The 25047-nt window shown below is 39.1% G+C and overlaps 3 protein-coding genes across 7 annotated transcripts; 1 reads left to right on the top strand and 2 right to left on the bottom strand.

Moving 5' to 3' along the window:
* Nucleotides 1-51: 51 nt before the first annotated feature.
* LOC307259778 (uncharacterized protein) lies at nucleotides 52-21064 on the bottom strand. 5 transcript variants are annotated; one of them, XM_080039761.1, is made up of 28 exons: nucleotides 20944-21063; nucleotides 19972-20248; nucleotides 19641-19669; nucleotides 18925-19192; nucleotides 18445-18473; nucleotides 17715-17991; nucleotides 17414-17442; nucleotides 16977-17259; nucleotides 15443-15471; nucleotides 15009-15288; nucleotides 14639-14682; nucleotides 14477-14550; nucleotides 14028-14242; nucleotides 13655-13905; nucleotides 13421-13549; nucleotides 8067-8202; nucleotides 7941-7970; nucleotides 5872-5900; nucleotides 5438-5717; nucleotides 5067-5110; nucleotides 4905-4978; nucleotides 4456-4670; nucleotides 4083-4333; nucleotides 3849-3977; nucleotides 2992-3127; nucleotides 2866-2895; nucleotides 2299-2339; nucleotides 1236-1376 (listed from the first exon to the last, which is right to left on the bottom strand). In XM_080039761.1, exons 2-27 carry the CDS (start codon nucleotides 20237-20239, stop codon nucleotides 2314-2316), a joined length of 3585 nt encoding a protein of 1194 aa, XP_079895887.1. In that variant the 5' UTR covers nucleotides 20240-20248; nucleotides 20944-21063; the 3' UTR covers nucleotides 1236-1376; nucleotides 2299-2313. The 5 variants fall into 5 exon arrangements, with proteins under 5 accessions (XP_079895886.1, XP_079895885.1, XP_079895889.1 ...); XM_080039760.1 differs by lacking the exon at nucleotides 2299-2339 and having other exon boundaries at nucleotides 52-1376; nucleotides 20969-21064; XM_080039759.1 differs by lacking the exon at nucleotides 2299-2339 and having other exon boundaries at nucleotides 52-1376.
* Nucleotides 21065-22227: 1163 nt separating this feature from the next.
* dnajc28 (DnaJ (Hsp40) homolog, subfamily C, member 28) lies at nucleotides 22228-23387 on the top strand (the record flags this gene model as incomplete). The annotated part of the gene is made up of 1 exon (XM_080039755.1): nucleotides 22228-23387. The coding sequence occupies one exon, from the start codon at nucleotides 22228-22230 to the stop codon at nucleotides 23374-23376; it is 1149 nt and encodes a 382-aa protein (XP_079895881.1). The 3' UTR covers nucleotides 23377-23387.
* A 284-nt stretch (nucleotides 23388-23671) lies between these two features.
* LOC307259776 (uncharacterized protein) lies at nucleotides 23672-24314 on the bottom strand. Its single transcript, XM_080039756.1, has one exon. It carries the CDS (start codon nucleotides 24195-24197, stop codon nucleotides 23691-23693), a length of 507 nt encoding a protein of 168 aa, XP_079895882.1. The 5' UTR covers nucleotides 24198-24314; the 3' UTR covers nucleotides 23672-23690.
* Between the last annotated feature and the right edge of the window lie 733 nt (nucleotides 24315-25047).

Genomic DNA, 25047 nt, shown 5'->3' with positions numbered 1-25047 from the left:
TTCATCTGACACAGTGCTTTCAATGAGTTGCTGAATACAAACAGGTGACACTACTGTATTTATTTACAGTCAACTGAAACAAGAGTTCATCCAACCAGAGGTAACAAAGGTCTCAAACAGCAATGCAGATTTGTATGTTACAATGATGCAAGTAGAAAAAATACTGTGCATATTTGTTATAACTATGTAATATCGGTTTAAAAAAATTATTTGTTTTATGTTAAGCAGGAGTATAAAAATATCCTTATCTAAATATCATTGTAGGCACCTTTATCACTGAACAGTGTTTCAGTGTGATTCAGTAACACAATGACATCAAAAGGTTTAAGAAAAAATATATACAGAGAAACAAGCAGCGCAATATAAAAAAACATTGAAGGAGTAAAAAAAAGATACATAATGTCATATACAGTGTGTAATTTATCTACATTAACAGTCAAACCCCTTTTACCGGCCTCAGTTCTGTCATGGTTTTATCATGATGAAAAAAAAATGTTTTAGGTTGTAGCATAATTTATCAGTTCATGGTGAGGTTAATTTTCAAACATCATGTATTGAACAAGAGCCGGTATATTTTTTTATAGTCCATTTCCCGTGATCTTGAGATAATTATCCTGTGATCACGGGATAAGAGGGCTGGTTTTCAACTCATTACTTATTATGTTATGTGCCTAAAATAGAAAACATTTGGGATGACTTACTTATTTGGCAGTATAAAATTGATAATGACAATCTTTGAGCATAGATGAAAAAGTTTAAACCTTCTTCACACGCAAGACTTAAGGACAATCATTTGAATACTTCTGTTTCATGTTACATAAAATAACTTGGTTAAAAACAGACTCTTAAAATGACATGAGGTAGGATCCTTCATTTCTTACATGATTATCTGATGGACATTCGCTGAATCCGGTTTTAACCCTAACATTAAATCTCTTCTCAGGGCAGGAAAGGCACCACACACCACAAAGCAAAAGTGCTACAAAGTGATTTTTTTAGAAAACCCCCAAAGAAACATTGTATTGACAATTATGTTCCCCCTTTGTTAACATATAAAAAAAATATTTTTGGTTCAGGTAGACTTTACGTTTGGTCTAAAAATGGATTTCACCACAGCATTTACTGCTGTGCCTTGAGCTCTTCCATAAGGTATTTCTCGTTTTTCTCAAGATACCTATAGAAGATGTCTTTGACGGCTTCAGTATTCAGACATTTATGGATCTCCCTCATCTTGTCCTGAGTGGTAGACAGAGCCCTGATTTCATCATATTTCTCTTGTTTGAGGACATCTTGGTCGAGGAGCTCATCCAAAATGGGTGTAACGCTGCTCACTCTCTCGATCAGCTTGACTCGATGTTTATCCACAAAGTGCTTGACTGAGAAAAAGGAGAAAGGACTTTACAATCACTGAATGATTTGACTTTAACATGAAGACAACTTGATTTTCATTTTAAAGACAGGGTTCATTACAAAATGCTATCTCGAGGTAACGGCAAATAACATAATAAGTAATGAGTTGAAAACCAGCCCTCTTATCCCGTGATCACAGGATAATTATCTCAAGATCACGGGAAATGGACTATAAAAAAATATACCGGCATGGCCATTCTAGGCTTCCGTAGGAATCAATCCTCATCTGAGAGGAAAAAAATCAACAGTTACGGCGTAGATGACGAATTTTCAAAATGCTGTCTCATGACTTTTTTTAATGATGACTTTTTTTTTGCAAGGAGATCAATACCACTCACTCTGTGCACACACTACATTGTTCACAGCTGTAGCAGACAGTTAGCTTAGCTTGGCAAAAGGGCTGAGAGTCCGCATACGTTATTACACATTTAACATTTGTAGTACCAGTTAAAAAAAAATGAGAAAATGTGTAAATGATTGAGCCTTAGCCTTATTTTTTTTAAAAACTTGACTGGAAAGAATCCGGCTAGCTGCTTTCCATTACTTCCAGTATGAATGCTAAGCTAAGCTAAGCATCTCTTGCCGTTAGAAGAACAGAAATCAAAACAAACAATTTTCTCATCCAACATTTAGAAAGAACTTCCTAAAGCACGTTTCCACAAAACTATTTATTTCAAATTGATGATACCATACAACACTTTTAAGTGGCCACTGTTTCTTTAAATCCTCTTGAGCCTGTACTCTATATAGAACATCCAAACGTGCATGCAAATGAATAGGTAGATTTTATAGTCAGATAGTGGGTTTCTAGACAATCTGATCAGTGACTAATCACATGCAGAGTATAAGGCATATACAGAGGAGATGTATCACTATAAGTGCACTCACCATCTACCATGGTATTTACAACAGTTGCTCCGGCTGAAGGCCTGATGAATTCAAAGCAAATAAACAAAGGGATATGGGTTGACTGTGACTTTATTGATCGATGATGTTATGTTATGTTCATTTCATCATGATTTTTGTTTGCATCACGAAATATTGTATGAATTTTTCACCTCGATCTTATTGAATGAAAGCTGTGCTATCGCCCAGTAGTTTTAGGAATTAAAGCACATGAGACAGATGTAGTATATCCAACCTCCAGCACTGAAAAGCCCTTCATTTAGCTGTATAAGACACCAAGGTAGAAGTGGTTCTAGTACTCTGAATAGTGCGCACAACATCCACATTTTTTTGAATGCCTGCTGTGTCTATGAAATGTGCAGATATTGGGGTGAATTAAAGGTGTATATTTAGTTTTTACTGGGGCACAGCCGATCAACATGTGCCCCAGTAAATGGGGTCTAGCAATCCCCTCTTGCCCCTCGACTACAGCAACACGCTTCAAGCTGGTGTGCAGACCAGCAGACCGACAAAGTGATATCCAAATACGAATCATTTGAAATGTCTTACCTTTCCTTTGAACAGTGCTTTGGTATTCATCTGGGAAAAAATGCAGAGGTAATCAAAACACATTTGTAGGTGATTTACTTTGGCAGTGTAATGTATTTATTTGGTATTAGGCTATTTGAAACTGACCTTTTCGAATTACACAGATCCATGATGGTTCAGGCTCATTTTTTTGTGTAAGCTTTAGCTTGAAGTTTGTGTCTGGATTTTCAATGAACACTTCGAAGAAATCTGGGTTTCTGCTTTTATATTTGAGCTTTCTTTCCTTTAAAACAAGTTAAAAAAAATATGAATAAGGGGGAGCTTGTGGTGTAGTGGTTAGAGCGCTCCCCCCATGACGCTCAGTCCTTGCAGCAGACGGAGTTCGAATATGTCCTAAGACTTTAGCATGAGAACAACAGTATGTTACCAAAATATGAAAATTCCGTCAGTCTTTATCATTCATTCTCTTGCCTTTTTTATATACAGTATAGTATGAAAAATGTAGTAGCTATACTTTTTATTTGGAATATTTATTTGCATCATCTGTTTAATTTGTTTGTGTTTTTCTATTTGTACCAATATTTATTTTGTTCTGCCAGTGTTTTGTGTTTTACTTTATATTTGAACCCTTTATAGATTTAGATTTTGTTGTGTGTCAGCGTGGCACCACTAGGTAAGTGTCTGAATAATCCCATAATGAATGGGCTGTGTATGCAGCCATACACACACAAAAAAAAGATTAATTAATTCCTATGCGTTACCTGATCCTGATGACCTGACCAGCCTATTTGTGGACCTTTTTCTTTGACTGTTTATTAACCTTACTTTCTGTGGTGTGCTTCTGGGATCCCCCTTAGATTACACAAAATAAAAGTGAAATTGGACCCCCCCCCCCTTGTTTATAATATCAAAAACCAATTGTTCAGTTTGTTTCAGTCCTATAGTGTCTGTCTTAATTCTGAACCCCAGTTTACTTAGAGATTCAAAGGTAGTCCAAACCATACCGCAGGATAAATTTCTGCACCCTCCAAATCTGCTGTTAGGATGAAACGATCATGCATTTTCAGGGACTTTTCTGGATGTGGCTTTCGGATGACTTTGTATCCATAGGACAATTCCCTCTTGTCCATGGTCTGAAAGGGGAAAACAACCTTCTTAGTACAAAGATGTTACAGGGTTAGCGCAGTCTGTCCCATTCTGTATCTTATTGGTATAATAATAGTAAGATTTTAAATAACCTGTTGTAGACCAGGATCACATGGGATCAGATAAACATGGAGTGTGAGGAATGATGTGTTGGTCTGATATATTAACACGTTACAGTTTATTTTCACTGGAACGCCGGCTTTCATCAGCACTGCTCTTGGAGAAAAAACTGCTTCAGGTAACTTGACATGGGTTGGTGTGACCTCAGACACTTTTTCCACAACATTTCCACAGTCACCTATGTGTAGGACTGCAAACTTGTCTAATATTGTAGGGTTGTCATCTGCACAAAAATGAAAATATAAATAATTAGTGAAGAGGAAAAACGTGTATTAGTTTGTGTATACATGCTCAGAAATATTAAACATTAGTACATTTAGATTTATTTTCCTCATGTCCACTTACCGATGCAGACCCAGTGTGGCAGGTAGACTTCTTCTAACTTCCCATCAATGACTGTGGTGTCTATAAGGGTCCCCGCAGGCATGTATTGCATGCTTTTCATCTCCTCCACATAGATATCCCATGAGCAAAACTGGTATTTCAGCCTGACCTTTTCCTTACAGACCCAGCGCAATCCAGAGACACTGCATTCAAAGTTTCCTGAGTCAGACTGTAGGCTAAAATGTGAATAGAAAGAATAAGTGAGCGGATATGCACATAAAGTGACACAATGAAGTGAATATAAATTTAGAATTTGTTTGGTGCAAAATGTAGAATTAACACTGAGATTATTGTTACAGTTCTTAGCATTAAAACGATCTTCTGTGAAAAACAAAACTAAACATGAACCAAGTGTAACTTCTTCTTATAGTTCCGGTTTCCTGTGATGCCATTTTAGGGTTATTTTTTACCTGTAGGTCGGAGTCTCATCTGCATCTGAACTGATGACTTCAGGATCAAGTTTAGTCCAGTCTACGGAGGCCTGCTGCAGAGGACAATCATTTGTATACATGAACAAATTAAATTAATGAGTGACAAATGAACTGAATAAATTAATGAATGTAAGGGATTACCATTATACTTCCACCACCCTCAAGCACCAAGCTTATTGAAGGCCCTTGTGGAGACACATAACATAAGGATTGGTTTTTAAATCATTTAAAGTTTGTATAAATCCATATCATAACTTCCACATGTTTTTTCTGGCATAGCACTAGGTGCTACATAGTGCTGCTCCAACATGACAAACTGCAATATGTAATGCAGTGAAGTGAAGTGAAGTAAAGTATACTGTAGCTAATGCCGAAAATGATAAAATACAAATAATTAAGCCTTAAAAAACTGATTAAAGAAAAAAGAGTAACTTTAAAGTCAAATAATACAGACTAAACTCTGCATACCCAACATAGATATCGAAATAATATTATTAAGTTTTGTTTCACACCTTTGGATCCTGAGCTGATGTCTGTCAACATGTGCTCCAGATTCCTCCTGTGGATCTTTTTTAAAACCTCCCTGGTCACCTCCACAGACTGCTCTCCGTAGGTCTCCACCATCAGGTCCACTATTTGAACTCTGCCTGCCATCTCCATGCTGTGTATTGGGATACCTGGGAGGTCTTTCCACATGGTAGTGTGCTGCAGGTACCACTTGAATGCCTCAAGTTCACTGTGATTTAAATCTTCTAATGTTCCCAAAAGCTTTTCCTTTAGTAGAATGGTTACCTTTTGGATTAAAAGTGATCAGAGGGCATTTATTTAATATATCCGCTCTAGAGATGAATCATTAATTTATTTGCATCATCAGGATCATTTTCAACCTGTTACAATTAAATTAAATATGTTTTGTTGAAAGTGTGTTTGATGGAACATTACTCACCTTCTTGGATGGTTTTGATGGATGTTTTTCTGAGGGAAGCAGGAAATAGAAAATAATACAATAAAAATACAGATGCAGACTATTTGTTTTGCATTATTACTGTATATAGATTACAGTAAACAGCTGGATAAAAGCCAACATCACACGTGTAAAATACTATCCGTTGATGTTGCAGTCATGTTGTAGTCAGTGGTGTGATGTTGTAATTGTGCCGAGTCAGATTCCATAAACCAGAGTTTATATAAAATCTATCTATCTATCTATAAAGCAAGGAACGTCTGTCTGTGTGTCTGTCTGTCTGTGGCTCGCATATCTCTCGGACTGTTAGTCAGATCGGCCCGAGCTTCCGGATATGGCTTGCGCACGGCACGAAGGTGTGCATCCTTGATTGATTGTGAGGTTTTTTGGACCAAATATGTAGAAGTTATATCTAAGTTTATATCATGCTGGCAGCGAATACATGCGCGCACTGAAGGCCAAAGTAACGACGGGTAGTGGTCTGCGTAGTCTCCGGCTAAGCCGCCTCCCTCTGATTTGATTGGCCGCTGCGACCAAAGCATGAATTTACGAACGGGACACACACAGCAGACCGACCTCATTCAATGCACCCAACTTTCCAAACAAAACGTCCTCAAACCTTTTCACAGAGATTACCAACTCCTCAAACCTGTCCGCTTTAGTGTTAAAGATTGCACGTTACGCTATTTTCACTGTTATAGAGTTAATGTATAGTTAAACACTTCCGCGACCGTGACGCTAATTTCAGTTAGCGTGTCAATAGCGTTTTCCATTTAAACTAGCACGGTCTCGGATAGCTCTGATACCGGTGAATTTAAACATGATCGCTTCCACAGAATGTTTTAAATCCGTTAGAAACTAACACCTAAACAAGCTAAAGACTATGTAAGATGCATAAATGCCCTTCATTTTGTTTGCAAAGATAAATGCTGCTGCCTTCAAGCTGCAATTACCAATAAAAAAACATTTTCACCTGCTTTGCCCATAAAGAATAGGCTAGAGGATTATATGGCGCAACAAATATTAAAGAAAGAACAAGTCACATTGATGAGTGATGTGACAGCCATTTCAATGACTGTGTGACACCTATGTGTAGGCTACATCTTTTTATGTGTCCCACTTTGATAGACGGTTTACAATTAAGCATGCATAAGCTACTGCTTCCTACGGCACTGCACTAGTTCTTCAAAATTATTGATGATGTAAGAGAAACTCCTTACGACTAAAATGTTCTTAAAAAATAATGTCAAGATAATTTCATAATTTTTTTTTTCGAAAATGCTCAAAATCAGTTTTGCTTTTTAAAGCAGTAAATATAATTTTAGAAACAAGCAAGAAAAAGTGTAAAGCATACGATTGTTAATAATCTTTTTTTAAACAAACACAAATGTAAAAAACTGCCTGACTGTCCACATGTTGTTTTTTGGGACAGGCATTTACCGTTACTGAGCGGCATATGCCATGGTATGTCAGTGGTTGTTGTGGCACATGCCACAGGCCAATAAACGATCTCGGCCCTACTGGAGAGAAAGGGAAAATGTGCTTGAGAATTTCCTCCCCTGTGGCAGGGGCAGTCCAATATGGGGTAGTTAAATGTTACACTGACAGTTGTGCGGTTTTCGCCTTTTCTACTAATAGTGCTCATAATTTCGATACTTCCAAGTGGCTTTGAAAGCCTCCTTCAATTTCCATGACAGGATGAAACATGCACTAACTGAATATGATTTAAATGTGCAGAAGCCAAAAAAAAAAGCCCTTCATTTAGCTGTATAAGACACCAAGGTAGAAGTGGTTCTAGTACTCTGAATAGTGCGCACAACATCCACATTTTTTTGAATGCCTGCTGTGTCTATGAAATGTGCAGATATTGGGGTGAATTAAAGGTGTATATTTAGTTTTTACTGGGGCACAGCCGATCAACATGTGCCCCAGTAAATGGGGTCAAGCAATCCCCTCTTGCCCCTCGACTACAGCAACACGCTTCAAGCTGGTGTGCAGACCAGCAGACCGACAAAGTGATATCCAAATAAGAATCATTTGAAATGTCTTACCTTTCCTTTGAACAGTGCTTTGGTATTCATCTGGGAAAAAATGCAGAGGTAATCAAAATACATTTGTAGGTGATTTACTTTGGCAGTGTAATGTATTTCTTTGGTATTAGGCTATTTGAAACTGACCTTTTCGAATTACACAGATCCATGATGGTTGAGGCTCATTTTTTTGTGTAAGCTTTAGCTTGAAGTTTGTGTCTGGATTTTCAATGAACACTTCGAAGAAATTTGGGTTTCTGCTTTCATATCTGAGCTTTCTTTTCTGTAAAACAAGTTAAAAAAAATATGAATAAGGGGGAGCTTGTGGTGTAGTGGTTAGAGCGCTCCCCCCATGACGCTCAGTCCTTGCAGCAGACGGAGTTCGAATATGTCCTAAGACTTTAGCATGAGAACAACAGTATGTTACCAAAATATGAAAATTCCGTCAGTCTTTATCATTCATTCTCTTGCCTTTTTTATATACAGTATAGTATGAAAAATGTAGTAGCTATACTTTTTATTTGGAATATTTATTTGCATCATCTGTTTAATTTGTTTGTGTTTTTCTATTTGTACCAATATTTATTTTGTTCTGCCAGTGTTTTGTGTTTTACTTTATATTTGAACCCTGTATAGATTTATTTTGTTTTGTGTCAGCGTGGCACCACTAGGTAAGTGTCTGAATAATCCCATAATGAATGGGCTGTGTATGCAACCATACACACAAAAAAAATATATTAATTAATTCCTACGCGTTACCTGATCCTGATGACCTGACCAGCCTATTTGTGGACCTTTTTCTTTGAGGGTGTATTCACACATGGAAAGTCCGTTAGTTCACTTGCTTTGGTCCAGACCAAATAGAATTTGGATTTTTTTTTTTGGTGTGGTCCACTTTCATATTGCCCCTTTTGCAAGTGAACCAGCATTACGAAGCAAAACCACACGTGATCTGAGGTCATTCATTCATTGGACAGACATTCTGGGGTGGAGAGAAGCAGGAAGAACGAAGTAAAAACTGCGAATTTATCATTGATATAATATGGGGCTAAAAATAATAAAAATGCCTACATCTAGCCTATAAATAAAGAAGAAAAACATCAAATTATTGTTGTTTCATATGGTTATAATACAGTCATATGAAAAAGTTTGGGAACCCCTCTCAGCCGGCATTATAATTGACTCTGCTTTCACAAAAAAGATATAAAAGTGGTATGTCTTTAATTTACCAGGAATAGCTAAGTACTGGGATGTTTTCCAAACAAAGATTTTTTGAAAAGCAGTATTTGGTTGTATGAAATAAAATAAAATGTGAAAAACTGGCTGTGCAAAAATATAGGAACCCTTGTGGTTTTGTTGATTTTAATGCCTGTAACAGCATGTAAAACTGATGACTTTAAACACAAAGTTGGTTGGATTATGTTGTTAAGCCTTGAACCTCAAAGGTCTGTTTAATCATGATAAAAGGTATTTTAGGTGCCTAAATGCAAGTTCCACTTCTCTTTGACTCTCTGCTGAAGTGAGACAGAATGGGATCATCAAAACAGCTCCCAAAAGATCTGAAAAACAAAGATTGTTCATTGTCATGGTTTAGGGGAAGGGTACAAGAAGCTTTCCCAAAGGTTTCAATTGTCAATTTCGACTGTAGGGAACGTTGTCAGGAAATGGAAGGACACAGGCATAGTGGCAGTTAAACCCAGGCATGGCAGACCAAGAAAAAAACAGGAGCGGCATAGGTGGAGGATTGTGAGAATGGTTGCACACAACCCACAGATCACCTCCAAAGACCTACAAGAACATCTGGCTGCAGATTGTGTATCTGTACATCGTTCAACAATTCAGCGCAATTTGCACCAAAACATCTGCTTTTTATAAAGACCAAATAACTTAATTTTTGTCTCATCAGTCCAAAGCATTTTCTTCCAATATGAAGCTGGCTTGTCTAAATGAGCTTTTGCATACTCCATGTACTGCAGTGTTTCCCCCAGCGCTTTATAGTTAAGGCGGCCGCCTTAGCAAAACCAGCCCCCCGCCTTGACTACTGACCGACCAAAAAAAAAAAAAAAATTAAATCTTTATTTTTTTTATTTTTAGTGCTGCACAATTAATGTACTAGCAAGCGCGATGTGTGATTTTTCATGGTCAGAAATGCGCGAAAGGCCGTGATTTGCGGTAAATAAATGTGCACATATGTCTCCAAGCGTTTCTCTCTGCTCAGACTATCAGCTGCTCTGTGTCGGGGGCTCTGCGCGCGCGACCGTCCCGCGCTGCGCGCGACTACGGCATGTACGCGGGAAACGAGCAGCAGCAAACCGACATTTAACCTGTGGCGATAATAAACGCAGTGCGGTTCTATGGGGATATTTAGCTGAACAGAAAGAAGTGCTCTGCAAAGCTAGACTAGTTTAAAGCTCCCATATTATACACTTTTCGGTACTATTATACACCATATTATATGGTCTTAGTGGTCACTAATACGTTTTTCTTTAATTGTTTGCTGAAAAAAACTTTCAGATAATTTATTGTACTATGCTGAAGTTCAGCTAATCTCACAATGGCCTATTTTTTAAAAAGAGCTGCAGCTCCCCTCGTAAATATACAATCTTTGCGCTGCCCCCGCCCCCTGTCCGGAAGCGAAGCCAGATACGCCTCGCCCTCTGTCTGTCAGGGCCGTGGACCAATAAGAAATAGGGGTGTGGGCTGCACAGTGGAAGCTTCTGGCTTTCCAGTTTGTGAGGTCAGAAAAGGGGAAAATTCTGACTGGAGTATATTGGGTGGGGGAGGGGTGGTGGTTTCAGAAAGGGGGATTGTGAGAAAAGGAGAGTGTTATTTTTAAAAATATTTTGGCAGTCTCTAGGCACACTGTGGACCCATGGATATGTTGGAACACATTTAAAAAGTGCATTTAGCATAATATGTGACCTTTAAGACTCCACATCACCGTGGCAACACAACTTATCGGCTCATACAGCGCAGAGAAAAGTCTGATACATGCATGAGAGTGATGGCCCAGGCACCTTTCAGTAAGTTTACAGAAGTGCACACTGTAACTGTCTTTGAAATGCATTTAGTAATTTTAAGGGGAAAACACATTGTATTATTTCAATTATTGAATTATTTTTCAAACAGCATGCTAGTGTAGCCATACAAGATTTATTTTTCTGAATTTTAAATGCTGCTTTATTTTTATGTTTTAAATTTGGAAATACATGTTCCAAAACAACCAATAACCTCTGTATTTAAAAAGAAATCAAGCAAGTAGGCTAATAATAACCATAAATGAATTAATCGAATCACAGTATGCCTATTGTCCACAATAATCTCTTTTAAGGAAAGGGGTAGGATTAAATAAGTGTATACTTCTTCCTGCTCCTTTTCAGGCATATTTATTGTATTTCCATGCTTTTCATTTTGTTTTGTATGTGGATGTCTGAAATAAACTAAATCAAATCAAATCAAATCAAATCAAATCAAATCAAACAACAGCCCCCCATCCAAAAAGGAACTTTAAAAAGCACTTTGATACACATGTTAAGTGTATGGTCCATTATTTTTATTTAGTGTGTCTGCATGGTATTGCACCAAAACAGTAGAACTTTTCTTTAATTGTATTTTGTACCGTCTGCATGTTTGCACAAAATGTGCACATAGCAAACAAAATTGCACAACTGTAAGGTCAGTGTCATTCAAATAAACAGAACTATTTCTTTAGGGCGCATTGGCATCTTTGAGCAAAATACCCCCAAAATTTTCAGTGACCACCTTGACTAAGACATTTCCTGGGGGAAACACTGAACTGTATCTGTGGCGTGGGCGCAGAAAGGGCTTCCTTCTCATCACCCGGCCATAGAGATGTTTTGGTGCAAATTGCACTGAATTGTAGAACCATGTACAGATACACAATATGCAGCCAGATGTTCTTGCAGGTCTTTGGAGGTGACCTTTGGGTTGTGTGCAACCATTCTCACAATCCGCCGCATATGCCGCTCTTGTACTTTTCTTGGTCTGCTAGACCTGGATTTAACTGCAACTGTGCCTGTGTCCTTCCATTCCCTGACAACGTTCCTTACAGTAGAAATTGACAATTGAAACCTTTGGGAAAGCTTCTTGTAGCCTTCCCCTAAACCATGACAATGAATAATCTTTGTTTTTAAGATCTTTTGGGAGCTGTTTTGATGATCGCATTCTGTCTCACTTCTGCAGAGAGTCAAAGAGAAGTGGAACTTGCATTTAGGCACCTAAAATACCTTTTATCATGATTAAACAGACCTTTGAGGTTCAAGGCTTAACAACATAATCCAACCAATTTTGTGTTTAAAGTCCTCAGTTTTACATGCTGTTACATGCATTAAAATCAGCAAGACCACAAGGGTTCCCATATTTTTGCACAGCCAGTTTTTCACATTTTATTTAATATCATAAAACTAAATGCTGCTTTTCAAAAAATCTTTGTTTGGAAAACATCCCAGTACTTAGCTGTTCCTGGTAAATTAAAGACATACCACTTTTATCTTTTTTTTGTGAAAGCAGAGTCAATTATAATGCCGGCTGAGAGGGGTTCCCAAACTTTTTCATATGACTGTATGTAGCCCTATGACAATGCCACGTTATGTGGCTTCTAGCCTACGATGTGAAACATAATTTTTACTGTATTTTTGCTGCTGGAGGCGCGGCTCGCGTGAAGAATAGGCTCAAGCTGAAACACAGCTGATTAAGCTGTGTAGCCTATCAGCTGGGTGTCAGTTCGGCGCAGTTCAGCACCAAACTGACACGGGGACAGTATTGACGGTCCCGTTGGGAAGAACAATAAAAACACACACTTCATGCAAAGCGCAGCGTGAACCTGTTGGCACTGTAGGCTACGGGAGACGCTCCTCTCCATCTGATCGCTGAACATATCAGCATGTGTACGCCGCACGCGTCATTATCAAATGTAATATTTTTGCTCGGGGCTCCCGGTCAAACCACAACTAATCTTCCTAACAATGGCGACAACAACACTTTCCCATAATATGAAGCTGATGGCGATTTATTAAAAAAGAAAATAAAGAAAAGGCGCAGTGCTTCCTGCAATTGGGTTGGATCGAGTCCGGCCAAATTCACACCACAAACGAACTGCAGCAGAGTGCGTTTCGAAGCGCATCGAGACCACCTCTTCAGCTGGGTCTCGGAGCGTTTGTTTGGTCCGCCCCCGAGTGCGATTGCTGTATTCACACCTGTCTGAAAGATGCGCACCGAAGGTGGAAGTGCACCTGAGTTCGTTTCAACCGAACTAAACACAGCATGTGTGAATACACCCTGACTGTTTATTAACCTTACTTTCTGTGGTGTGCTTCTGGGATCCCCCTTAGATTACACAAAATAAAAGTGAAATTGGATCCTCCCCCCCCCCCTGTTTATAATATCAAAAACCAATTGTTCAGTTTGTTTCAGTCCTATAGTGTCTGTCTTAATTCTGAACCCCAGTTTACTTAGAGATTCAAAGGCAGTCCAAACCATACCTCAGGATAAATTTCTGCACCCTCCAAATCTGTTGTTAGGATGAAACGATCATGCATTTTCAGGGACTTTTCTGGATGTGGCTTGCGGATGACTTTGTATCCATAGGACAATTCCCTCTTGTCCATTGTCTGAAAGGGGAAAAAAACCTTCTTAGTACAAAGATGTTACAGGGTTAGCGCAGTCTGTCCCATTCTGTATTTTATTGGTATAATAATAGTAAGATTTTAAATAACCTGTTGTAGACCAGGATCACATGGGATCAGATAAACATGGAGTGTGAGGAATGATGTGTTGGTCTGATATATTAACACGTTACAGTTTATTTTCACTGGAACGCCGGCTTTCATCAGCACTGCTCTTGGAGAAAAAACTGCTTCAGGTAACTTGACATGGGTTGGTGTGACCTCAGACACTTTTTCCACAACATTTCCACAGTCACCTATGTGTAGGACTGCAAACTTGTCTAATATTGTAGGGTTGTCATCTGCACAAAAATGAAAATATAAATAATTAGTGAAGAGGAAAAACGTGTATTAGTTTGTGTATACATGCTCAGAAATATTAAACATTAGTACATTTAGATTTATTTTCCTCATGTCCACTTACCGATGCAGACCCAGTGTGGCAGGTAGACTTCTTCTAACTTCCCATCAATGACTGTGGTGTCTATAAGGGTCCCCGCAGGCATGTATTGCATGCTTTTCATCTCCTCCACATAGATATCCCATGAGCAAAACTGGTATTTCAGCCTGACCTTTTCCTTACAGACCCAGCGCAATCCAGAGACACTGCATTCAAAGTTTCCTGAGTCAGACTGTAGGCTAAAATGTGAATAGAAAGAATAAGTGAGCGGATATGCACATAAAGTGACACAATGAAGTGAATATAAATTTAGAATTTGTTTGGTGCAAAATGTAGAATTAACACTGAGATTATTGTTACAGTTCTTAGCATTAAAACGATCTTCTGTGAAAAACAAAACTAAACATGAACCAAGTGTAACTTCTTCTTATAGTTCCGGTTTCCTGTGATGCCATTTTAGGGTTATTTTTTACCTGTAGGTCGGAGTCTCATCTGCATCTGAACTGATGACTTCAGGATCAAGTTTAGTCCAGTCTACGGAGGCCTGCTGCAGAGGACAATCATTTGTATACATGAACAAATTAAATTAATGAGTGACAAATGAACTGAATAAATTAATGAATGTAAGGGATTACCATTATACTTCCACCACCCTCAAGCACCAAGCTTATTGAAGGCCCTTGTGGAGACACATAACATAAGGATTGGTTTTTAAATCATTTAAAGTTTGTATAAATCCATATCATAACTTCCACATGTTTTTTCTGGCATAGCACTAGGTGCTACATAGTGCTGCTCCAACATGACAAACTGCAATATGTAATGCAGTGAAGTGAAGTGAAGTAAAGTATACTGTAGCTAATGCCGAAAATGATAAAATACAAATAATTAAGCCTTAAAAAACTGATTAAAATAAAAGAGTAACTTTAAAGTCAAATAATACAGACTAAACTCTGCATACCCAACATAGATATCGAAATAATATTATTAAGTTTTGTTTCACACCTTTGGATCCTGAGCTGATGTCTGGCAACATGTGCTCCAGATTCCTCCTGTGGATCTTTTTTAAAACCTCCCTGGTCACCTCCACAGACTGCTCTCCGTAGGTCTCTACCATCAGGTCCACTATTTGAACTCTGCCTGCCATCTCCATGCTGTGTATTGGGATACCTGGGAGGTCTTTCCACATGGTAGTGTGCTGCAGGTACCACTTGAATGCCTCAAGTTCACTGTGATTTAAATCTTCTAATGTTCCCAAAAGCTTTTCCTTTAGTAGAATGGTTACCTTTTGGATTAAAAGTGATCAGAGGGCATTTATTTAATATATCCGCTCTAGAGATGAATCATTAATTTATTTGCATCATCAGGATCATTTTCAACCTGTTACAATTAAATTAAATATGTTTTGTTGAAAGTGTGTTTGATGGAACATTACTCACCTTCTTGGATGGTTTTGATGGATGTTTTTCTGAGGGAAGCAGGAAATAGAAAATAATACAATAAAAATACAGATGCAGACTATTTGTTTTGCATTATTACTGTATATAGATTACAGTAAACAGCTGGATAAAAGCCAACATCACACGTGTAAAATACTATCCGTTGATGTTGCAGTCATGTTGTAGTCAGTGGTGTGATGTTGTAATTGTGCCGAGTCAGATTCCATAAACCAGAGTTTATATAAAATCTATCTATCTATCTATAAAGCAAGGAACGTCTGTCTGTGTGTCTGTCTGTCTGTGGCTCGCATATCTCTCGGACTGTTAGTCAGATCGGCCCGAGCTTCCGGATATGGCTTGCGCACGGCACGAAGGTGTGCATCCTTGATTGATTGTGAGGTTTTTTGGACCAAATATGTAGAAGTTATATCTAAGTTTATATCATGCTGGCAGCGAATACATGCGCGCACTGAAGGCCAAAGTAACGACGGGTAGTGGTCTGCGTAGTCTCCGGCTAAGCCGCCTCCCTCTGATTTGATTGGCCGCTGCGACCAAAGCATGAATTTACGAACGGGACACACACAGCAGACCGACCTCATTCAATGCACCCAACTTTCCAAACAAAACGTCCTCAAACCTTTTCACAGAGATTACCAACTCCTCAAACCTGTCCGCTTTAGTGTTAAAGATTGCACGTTACGCTATTTTCACTGTTATAGAGTTAATGTATAGTTAAACACTTCCGCGACCGTGACGCTAATTTCAGTTAGCGTGTCAATAGCGTTTTCCATTTAAACTAGCACGGTCTCGGATAGCTCTGATACCGGTGAATTTAAACATGATCGCTTCCACAGAATGTTTTAAATCCGTTAGAAACTAACACCTAAACAAGCTAAAGACTATGTAAGATGCATAAATGCCCTTCATTTTGTTTGCAAAGATAAATGCTGCTGCCTTCAAGCTGCAATTACCAATAAAAAAACATTTTCACCTGCTTTGCCCATAAAGAATAGGCTAGAGGATTATATGGCGCAACAAATATTAAAGAAAGAACAAGTCACATTGATGAGTGATGTGACAGCCATTTCAATGACTGTGTGACACCTATGTGTAGGCTACATCTTTTTATGTGTCCCACTTTGATAGACGGTTTACAATTAAGCATGCATAAGCTACTGCTTCCTACGGCACTGCACTAGTTCTTCAAAATTATTGATGATGTAAGAGAAACTCCTTACGACTAAAATGTTCTTAAAAAATAATGTCAAGATAATTTCATAATTTTTTTTTTCGAAAATGCTCAAAATCAGTTTTGCTTTTTAAAGCAGTAAATATAATTTTAGAAACAAGCAAGAAAAAGTGTAAAGCATACGATTGTTAATAATCTTTTTTTAAACAAACACAAATGTAAAAAACTGCCTGACTGTCCACATGTTGTTTGAATTTAACATTAAACATTTCTTTTGGATGATACAGACCACACTGCATACCAAATATAGATATCGAAATAATATTATTAGTTTTTGTTTCACACCTTTGGATCCTGAGCTGATGTCTGTCAACATGTGCTCCAGATCCCTCCTGTCGATTATCTTTAAAACCTCCCTGGTCACCTCCACAGACTGCTCTCTGTAGGTCTCCACCATCAGGTTTACTATGTCACGACAGTCTGCATTCTCCATGCGGTGTCTTGGGATTCTTTGGAGGTCTTTCTCCATGGCAGTGTAATGCAGGTAACACTTGAATGCCTCAAGCTCACTGTGACTTAAATCTTCTAATGTTCCCAAAAGCTTTTCATCTAGTACTGTGGTTACTTCCTGGTGGATTGAAAGTGATGAGAGGGCATTTATGTAATATCTCCAGTGTAGTGATACAACATTAATTTCTTTGCATCATCGGGATCATTTTCTACATGTAACTTTTAAATGAAATCTGTGTTATGTAAAGTGTGTCAGTTCTAACATTACTCACTTTATGCAGGTGTTTAGATGGATGTGTTTCTGAGGAGACAGGATAATAAAATAATACAATAAAAATACAGATGCAGAAACATAATGCAAAACAACATTTGTTTTGCATTATTACTGTATATAGATTAGTAAGCTAGCTGAAATCAAACATCACAAATGTAAATAACCATATCTTGATGTTTCAGTCATGTTAAATAGTCAGTGGTTTGAAACTAAAATTAAACATTTCATTTTGATAATACAGACCACAGTGCATACCAAACATGAATATTGAAATAATATTATAAGCTTTTGTTTCACACCTTTCACTGAGCTGATGTCTGGCAACATGTGCATCAGATTCGTCCTGTGGATCATCTTTAAAACCTCCCTAGTCACCTCCACAGAATGCTCTCCGTAGATTTCTATCATCAGCTCCACTATTTCAACTCTGCCTGCTTTCTCAAAGCGGTGTCTTGGGACTATTTCAAAGCATTTTGTGTGCTGCAGGGCATTCTTGAATTCCTCAAACTCTGAATAACTTAGATATTTTAATGTTCCCAAAAGCTTCCTCTCAAATGATGTCGTCATGGTTACTTCCTGATGGAGTCAAAGAGATCAGAGGACATTTATATAATATCTCCAATATCGTGATGACACAATCATTTATTTGCATCAATTTAAGAGTTTTAGAGATGAGACAAACAATCAATAATGTATTTAGTAAAATCAGATTTTAAGATGCCCAAAACAAAGTATTTCTAATGTCTTCAGCATCAATACAACACACTACGGTTAATTTCGTTTTCTTCTAAACACTGGTTGTAAGTAATTGTTTTATATTGACTGTTTCTAACTCCCTCTGACACTCTGCTACCAAAAGAAAGAATGAGCCACCTGATCACATGTTCCCATTGTTTCTAAAGCAGCGGTGAGGTTTCAGCTTTAACAACATTTCCACCTTTTTACCATCAGGATAAGGACCATTTTCAACCTGTTACTGTTACCTGAAATCTGTGTTATGTATAGTGTGTCTGTTGTAACATTACTCACTTTCTGCAGATGTTCAGATGGATGTGTTTCTGAGGAGACAGGAAATAGAAAATAATAGGCTACGATAAAAATACAGATGCAGAAACATGACTTTGTTTCTGCATCTGTATTTTTCCAGATTTCACAAACCAGAGAGACATACATGAGTTGTTGCTGTTCTGTATTACGAAAATGCTCAAAATCACAGAGTTAAACAACAGTTGTTGCTGTTCTGTAATGTGAGAACCAACGTTTCAAAAATAAATATCTTGCTTTTTAAAGTAGTAAATATTATTTTAGAAACAAACAAGAAAAAGTGTTAAGCATATGATTGTTAATAAAAAAACATTTTCAACAAACGCACAAATATAGAAAACTGCCTAACTGTCCACATGTGGTTTGAATTTGACATTAAACATTTAATTTGAATAATACAAACACCACTAATACCAAATATATATATTGAAATAATATGTACAGTATATATTTTTTTCTTCTCACCTTTGGATCCTGAGCTGATGTCTGGCAACATGTGCTCCAGATCCCACCTGTTGATCATCTCTAAAACCTCCTTGGTCACCTCCACAGAATGCTCTCCGTAGAACTCCACCACCAGCTCCATTAATCCAACTCTGCCTGCTTTCTCAATGCGGTGGCTTGGGATTCTTCGGAAGCCTACCCTGCCCTGCAGGGCACACTTGAATTTCTCAAGGTCCCAGTCACTTAGACAATTTAATGTCCTCTTTAATGATGTTGTCATGGTTACTTCCTGATGGAGTCAAAGAGATCAGAGGACATTTATGTACTATCTCCAATATCGTGATGACAGAAGCATTTGTTTGCATCAATTTAAGAATTGTAGAGATGAGACAAACTATCAATAATGTATTTGGTAAAATCAGATTTTAAGATGCCCAAAACAAACTTTTAATTTCTTTAGCATCAATACAACACACTATGATTCATTTAATTTTCTTCTAAACCTCTGGTTATTAGTAATTGTTTTATATTGACTGTTTCTAACTCCCTCTGACACTCTGCCACCAAAAGAAAGAATGAGCCACCTGATCACATGTTCCCATTGTTTCTAAAGCAGCGGTGAGGTTTCAGCTTTAACAACATTTCCACCTTTTTACCATCAGGATAAGGACCATTTTCAACCTGTTACTACATGAAAGCTGTGATGTGTAAAGTGTGTCTGTTGTAACATTACTCACTTTCTCGAACAGTTTAGATAGATGTTCATCTGAAATAATATAAAACACGACTTATTACTCACACTATAAAAAACTCAAATACATGTTTTTTCTTCAAAAAAACAATGCCATCAATATTAAATCAATTAGAGAGTGATGTGGGACACCATCATAATAAACACCTGCAACAAATATTGCCTCTGTTTATATTAAAATGTTAAAATAAATCATTTACGATGCAATTCAATTATAATGTTTAGTATTTAGAGCTGATTCAACTCAATGGTCATTTGGGATTGTACATTGACAATGTAACAAGACAAATACGTTTGTGTAAAATGGCAGTTTTTACCATCGAGTGCTGAGCTGGTCTCTGACAACCTCTCTACCAGATCAGTCCTGTTCATGTCTATGAGGACCTCCATGGTCACCTCCACAGACTGTTGGCCATGGCTCTCCAATATTAGATCCACCAGTGCCTCTACTCTATCTGTCTCCTCCAGTTTGCTCCATGGGATTGGTTGGAGGCTCTTCCTTTTCAGATACGACTTGAATTTCTTGAGTTCGTCGTGACTCAAGCCATTGAGTGTTTCCACAAGAATCTGTTTAGCAGCTTCCATTGCTGCTGCCTGAAAAAGAGCAAATGTGTAATTTATCAACTGGAACAAACATGTAGCAGTGTAAGTGTTTTAGACATTTGGATATTATAATATATGTTTTTTTATCTGTAATATCAATGAAACACTTGGTAATATAAAAATAAACGCTATTTACAATAATGTCCTCACTCTTTAGGTCTAAAACTTTATAGGAACACAGACACACACACTCACATTCTTGTGTCTTTGTGAGGACAATCCTTGACATAATGCATTCCCTTGATTGCCTAGACCCAAACTTTAACCATCCATCAGAACTAAATGCCTAACATAATCCCTCAAACTAAACCTAACCTAGACCTTAAAACCAAGTTTCAACCCTCAAACAGCCCTTTGAAGGCAAAATGTCTTCACTTTTCAAAAATGTCCTCACTCCAGTAAAAGCTACAACTGGTCCTCACAAAGATTCCTTTACACGTACACACACACATACACACGAACGCAACCCCTTATTTAGAATAAAAAGAAAACGTGAAACTCTGATAAAATAAGTCTAGCCGACTTTACATTATTTTGCTGATGCACTTAAAATAAACAAATGGTCAAATTAACTATTAACAGTTAGATAGGCTATAGAAAGTGAAAGTAAGACAGGAGCGGTCAAAATGCAGTTTTACAAAAAATAAATAAATGAATGGAAAAACAACAACAACCAAAACTTTTACCGTTTTAATACAGCTTGCAGCTTACGTTAGAGCTTTAATTCATCTGCATTTTTCTTGATAGCAGCAAAAAATTGATCGCTTTAGTGAAGGACTCGAAGGCTGCTCCGCTCTTCTCGTGTCTGTTTCCTGGAGGCGGGTTTGAGTCAGAGACGCCAGACTGGCGAGAGAGGGCGGTAATTATACAATACAGCTGCGGAGAAATGCGAGAGCAGCAGCAGAAGAAGAATACGCTCGACTACATAACAATCAGTTGAATGGTCGGGTAGCCTACATAACAACAAACCAGACGCACTTGACACTTCTCCCAGGTGCAAAGTTGTCTAATGTCACCTCATTTGGATTTCAAGGTCCAGATGACCAACGTGGAAGCTCGTCCGGCTGTTAATGCGAAAGAACACCTCAAAACAGGCACGTACTGTGATTTTTGTCATCCATTATTTAGCCATGTCTAACCTTTCTGATTGACTTCTAAAATGACACTGACTGCTACCCAACTGTAGGCTTTGTTGCAGTGGCTCTGGGAGTTCAACGCACTGAATCTTAGGAAAAGACATTCAAACAGAAAAATAAATAAATAGGGAAAAAATGTCATCAGTTTGACAACACGTGCAGCATTAAGATAGCTCGCTGCAAATACAACACGGAAAATGTGATTGTGTATCTTTGCCTATGGTATCTATACACTATCTATGAGCTTTGCATATGTTCAGTGCGTTGAGCTCTCTTGGCCACCGTAGTAGCCCTTGTATAACCTAATTGTTATGCAATGAAAAAGTCTTATCGTCCAGTGGAAGTTAAGTCAAATACATAAAGAAAACAGTTTTTTTCCTTCAGTTTTTACATTGCTTTAGTTACTATAACATTGCATGTGCTCAGGTATTCCTGCAGCTCTGTCTGTAAAACTTTATTTTATGTTTTAATAGGCCTACAAATATTTATTTTACATAATTCTTCTGTATATTGGGTTTATTTTCTTAAGGCCTTAAGAAGAATAAAAATTAAATGGGAAATATCTTTCTTTGCATTTATACACAAATAGCATACTGTAAATATGTCTGTGGGGAAATGAAGTCAATGTCAACAAAAAACAGTGACAACCAATAAGTCAAACTCCCTGAAAAATTGGTATTCACAGCTGGACCCAACTTATTCATAACATTTTACTTTTTTATTTATTTATTATGATGCAGTACGTCATCTTCTACCTTTCCTTCAAGTTCATTTCTAAAAATATTTTTTTATATTTAACATTACCATTCTCAACTCCACAGGAGAGTGCCAGAAATGAGCGGCACTGTTCACCTCCTGGTTTCCCGCGGCGACCTGTGCCATGGCGGTCTCCTGCTGGTCTTGTCTCGATGGTCCCTGGTGCTCAGAGCGCTGGGCTCCGGGCCCCAGCTCAGCCGCAGCCTGCAGGAGAGCTACAGGCTTCTGCAGCTGCCTGACGCGGGACACAGCAGTCCTGTGCAGGTGAAGGAGGCCTACCTGCGCCTGGCCAAACTCTACCACCCGGACTGCGGGGCTCCCACGGCAGACGCGGTGCTGTTTTCCCGGGTTGAGGAGGCCTACCGAGCCGTGCTGGCACATCAGAGTAGAACCAAGAAACCTGGTGGAGGGAAGGAGCTGGAGGACGAGGAGTACCAACGCTCAGCATTCGCACACAGACACTACCTGAGCTACGACGGCGTGGGCTCGGGCACGCCCAGCCAGCGCGAGCGTCAGTACCGGCAGATCCGTGCTGACCGGGCATCGGACCAGGTGTTGGACTACAGACAGAGGGAGCACGAGAGGGCGGCCGCTGCAGAGGGGGCCCTGGTGGAACGGGACACGCGTCAGCGCAGCAGGAAGATCAAGATCACCCAGGCTGTGGAACGGCTGGTGGAAGACCTGATCCAGGAGTCCATGGCCCGGGGAGACTTCAGGAACCTGAGTGGAGCTGGAAAACCCCTCAACAAGTTTGAGCACAATCCGTACGCTGATCCTATGACCCACAACCTCAACCGCATCCTCATAGACAACGGGTACCAGCCGGCCTGGGTCGTCACGCAGCGTGACATCCGAGAGGCCACCGCTCAGATCCGTAAGAGGTTATTGGAGGGGAGGGCCAGGCTCTGTGACCCCATGACCCCCGGTGAGCAGTACCTATGGGAGCAGCTGTGTGAGTCCGTAGAGGAGGAGTTGGCTAAACTTAACAAGACGGTGGACATTTACAACCTCATCGTACCGATGCTCAAAATGCAAATGGTTCACTTCAGTTTGTCGCGAGAGATCGACCGTGCTGTGAGAGGAGCCCACCAACACAGACTGGACCAGCAGAGAGAGAGAGAGGAGGAGAGGGAGAGGAGGAAGGAAGAGAACGCAGCAGCTAAGCAAAGAAATACCAATCAAGGCCTAATGTATTGGTTGCAGACTTTGCTCGGAATAAAACACTAAAACTCTGAATTTAAGTGAACAAAATAATTATTTGCAATCAATAGTTTATTTGTATTGTATTATTGGCAATATTTCAGACACACTTGTTCACCCACTTATTTCTATCCACAGGAAACAAGTGTATTTACTGTGTTACCTAATGAGTGTTATTGTCCAGATATGCAGGATTGGCATCAAGTGTTAGTTAAAGAACAGTAGGCTATTGGCTACGAGGAGCTGCTGTATGTGTCATCATCAAAACTCAATTTTTAAAAGCTGTGCCTTTTAAAAATACCACACTGTAACTTTTGGTTATTATGGGAACTGTCAAACATTTAGTCTGGCAGCTGCTCCAGGGTTGCGGGGTTGCAGATGACGGTGGGCTCCTTGCCACTGGCTCCGTTGCCCGCGGCCCCCCGGTGCAGGGCCTGAGCGACGGCCCTGGGCGGTGTGGTCACCTTGGTCCAGTCGTGGGCAATGTACTGGTGGTACGGATCGTTGGAGCTCTCCAGCTTCTTGGAGCGGATGTAGCTGAGCATGATGCCGAAAGTGAAGAAGCTGAACATGCCGACCACCAGAAAGATGTACATCATGCCCTCGGACTGAGCGTGGGCCCTGCTGCTGGCCGCGGCCACGTGGTGCACGGCCTGCTGGGTAGTGTAGTTCTGGGGTTTAGCTGGAGACGGTAGGCTTGTGCCGTTGAGGAAGTGCTGCAGGAAGGCGAGCAGGAGCGACTGCAGCTCGGTGGCGTTGATGTGTGACATGGCTGACCTCTGCTGGACGCTCTGGAAACTGCAACTGAGGAGGAAAGAGGAGACAGATAAAAAAAGAAAAAAATTCATTTGACAGGAAAGATTATCCTCTACTTTGTAACCGCAGAAATGATTCTGTACTTCACTATTGTATTATTTTGCATGATTCATATCTGAATTACTCTCCCTAACTCACTTATTATGACAATACATTATTTCTGAGATGGAGATAAATACTCTCAGAAATTGCTGGAGTATTTGACGAAGTTTCCTCTTTAAATCTACTTCGATAGATTAACTACATATTACGACATTGGTGAATAAGTCAAGTGTGAAAGAATGTGAAAATACTTAGTCTCTCAATGATTTTAAATAAAACCACATTAACAAAATGTTGTATATTATTGATTGTGACTCCCTTGTCACAATTTCTTGTTAAAATTACACACTGAAAATGAATATTCAGACTCCTAACCAACCGCCATGCTTTAATGCTAACACTTGTTTCGTTCTTTCCTTGTCTGACCTTGGTGTTATAAGAGTGACGGTGAAGTGATGAGGATGTCAGCTTCATTAATCAAATTCTCTGTTCAGTAAAAAGAAAGGCCTACCTTGTAAAGATGTGGTTTCGGTGTTTGCTGTCATTGGCATCAGCAAACATGGATCATCTCATGATTTATCTCTACGGCAGGATTAGAAGTGGCAGGTCCACAGCATAAAAGTTACATCCCCCCTTCTCTCAGTCATAGTCTGCCCTCCTTCGTGCTCGCACTTTTACTCAGAAGAAATATGCAGCATGTTCCGACATGTCAACACGTTTAATGAAATGACTCTGAGGTCACAGGGCAAGGTCAAACGCTCAGTATAGTGAGATGTAGCATGACTTAAACCACTGGCATATACTGGTGCATCAGCAAAACAGTTTACTTCAGATGAGCAT

The sequence above is a fragment of the Ammodytes marinus genome, assembly GCF_949987685.1.
Source record: "Ammodytes marinus genome assembly, chromosome: 13".
NCBI classification, from domain to species: Eukaryota; Metazoa; Chordata; class Actinopteri; order Uranoscopiformes; family Ammodytidae; genus Ammodytes; species Ammodytes marinus.
Note: the sequence above shows the minus strand (reverse complement) of the source record. Positions and strands in the feature narration are given on the sequence as shown.

What these genes read in the sequence shown, in the direction of transcription:
- LOC307259776 (XM_080039756.1), bottom strand. Translation starts at nt 24,197, where the DNA reads ATGAATTTTTTTCTTTTTTTATCTGTCTCCTCTTTCCTCCTCAGTTGC.
- LOC307259778 (XM_080039760.1), bottom strand. Translation starts at nt 20,239, where the DNA reads ATGGAAGCTGCTAAACAGATTCTTGTGGAAACACTCAATGGCTTGAGT. An exon ending in GCCACACTGGGTCTGCATCG is followed by an intron (nt 13,906 to 14,027) that starts GTAAGTGGACAT and finishes ATTTTTGTGCAG; the next exon opens with ATGACAACCCTACAATATTA. An exon ending in GTGCAGAAATTTATCCTGAG is followed by an intron (nt 8,203 to 13,420) that starts GTATGGTTTGGA and finishes CTTGTTTTACAG; the next exon opens with AAAAGAAAGCTCAGATATGA.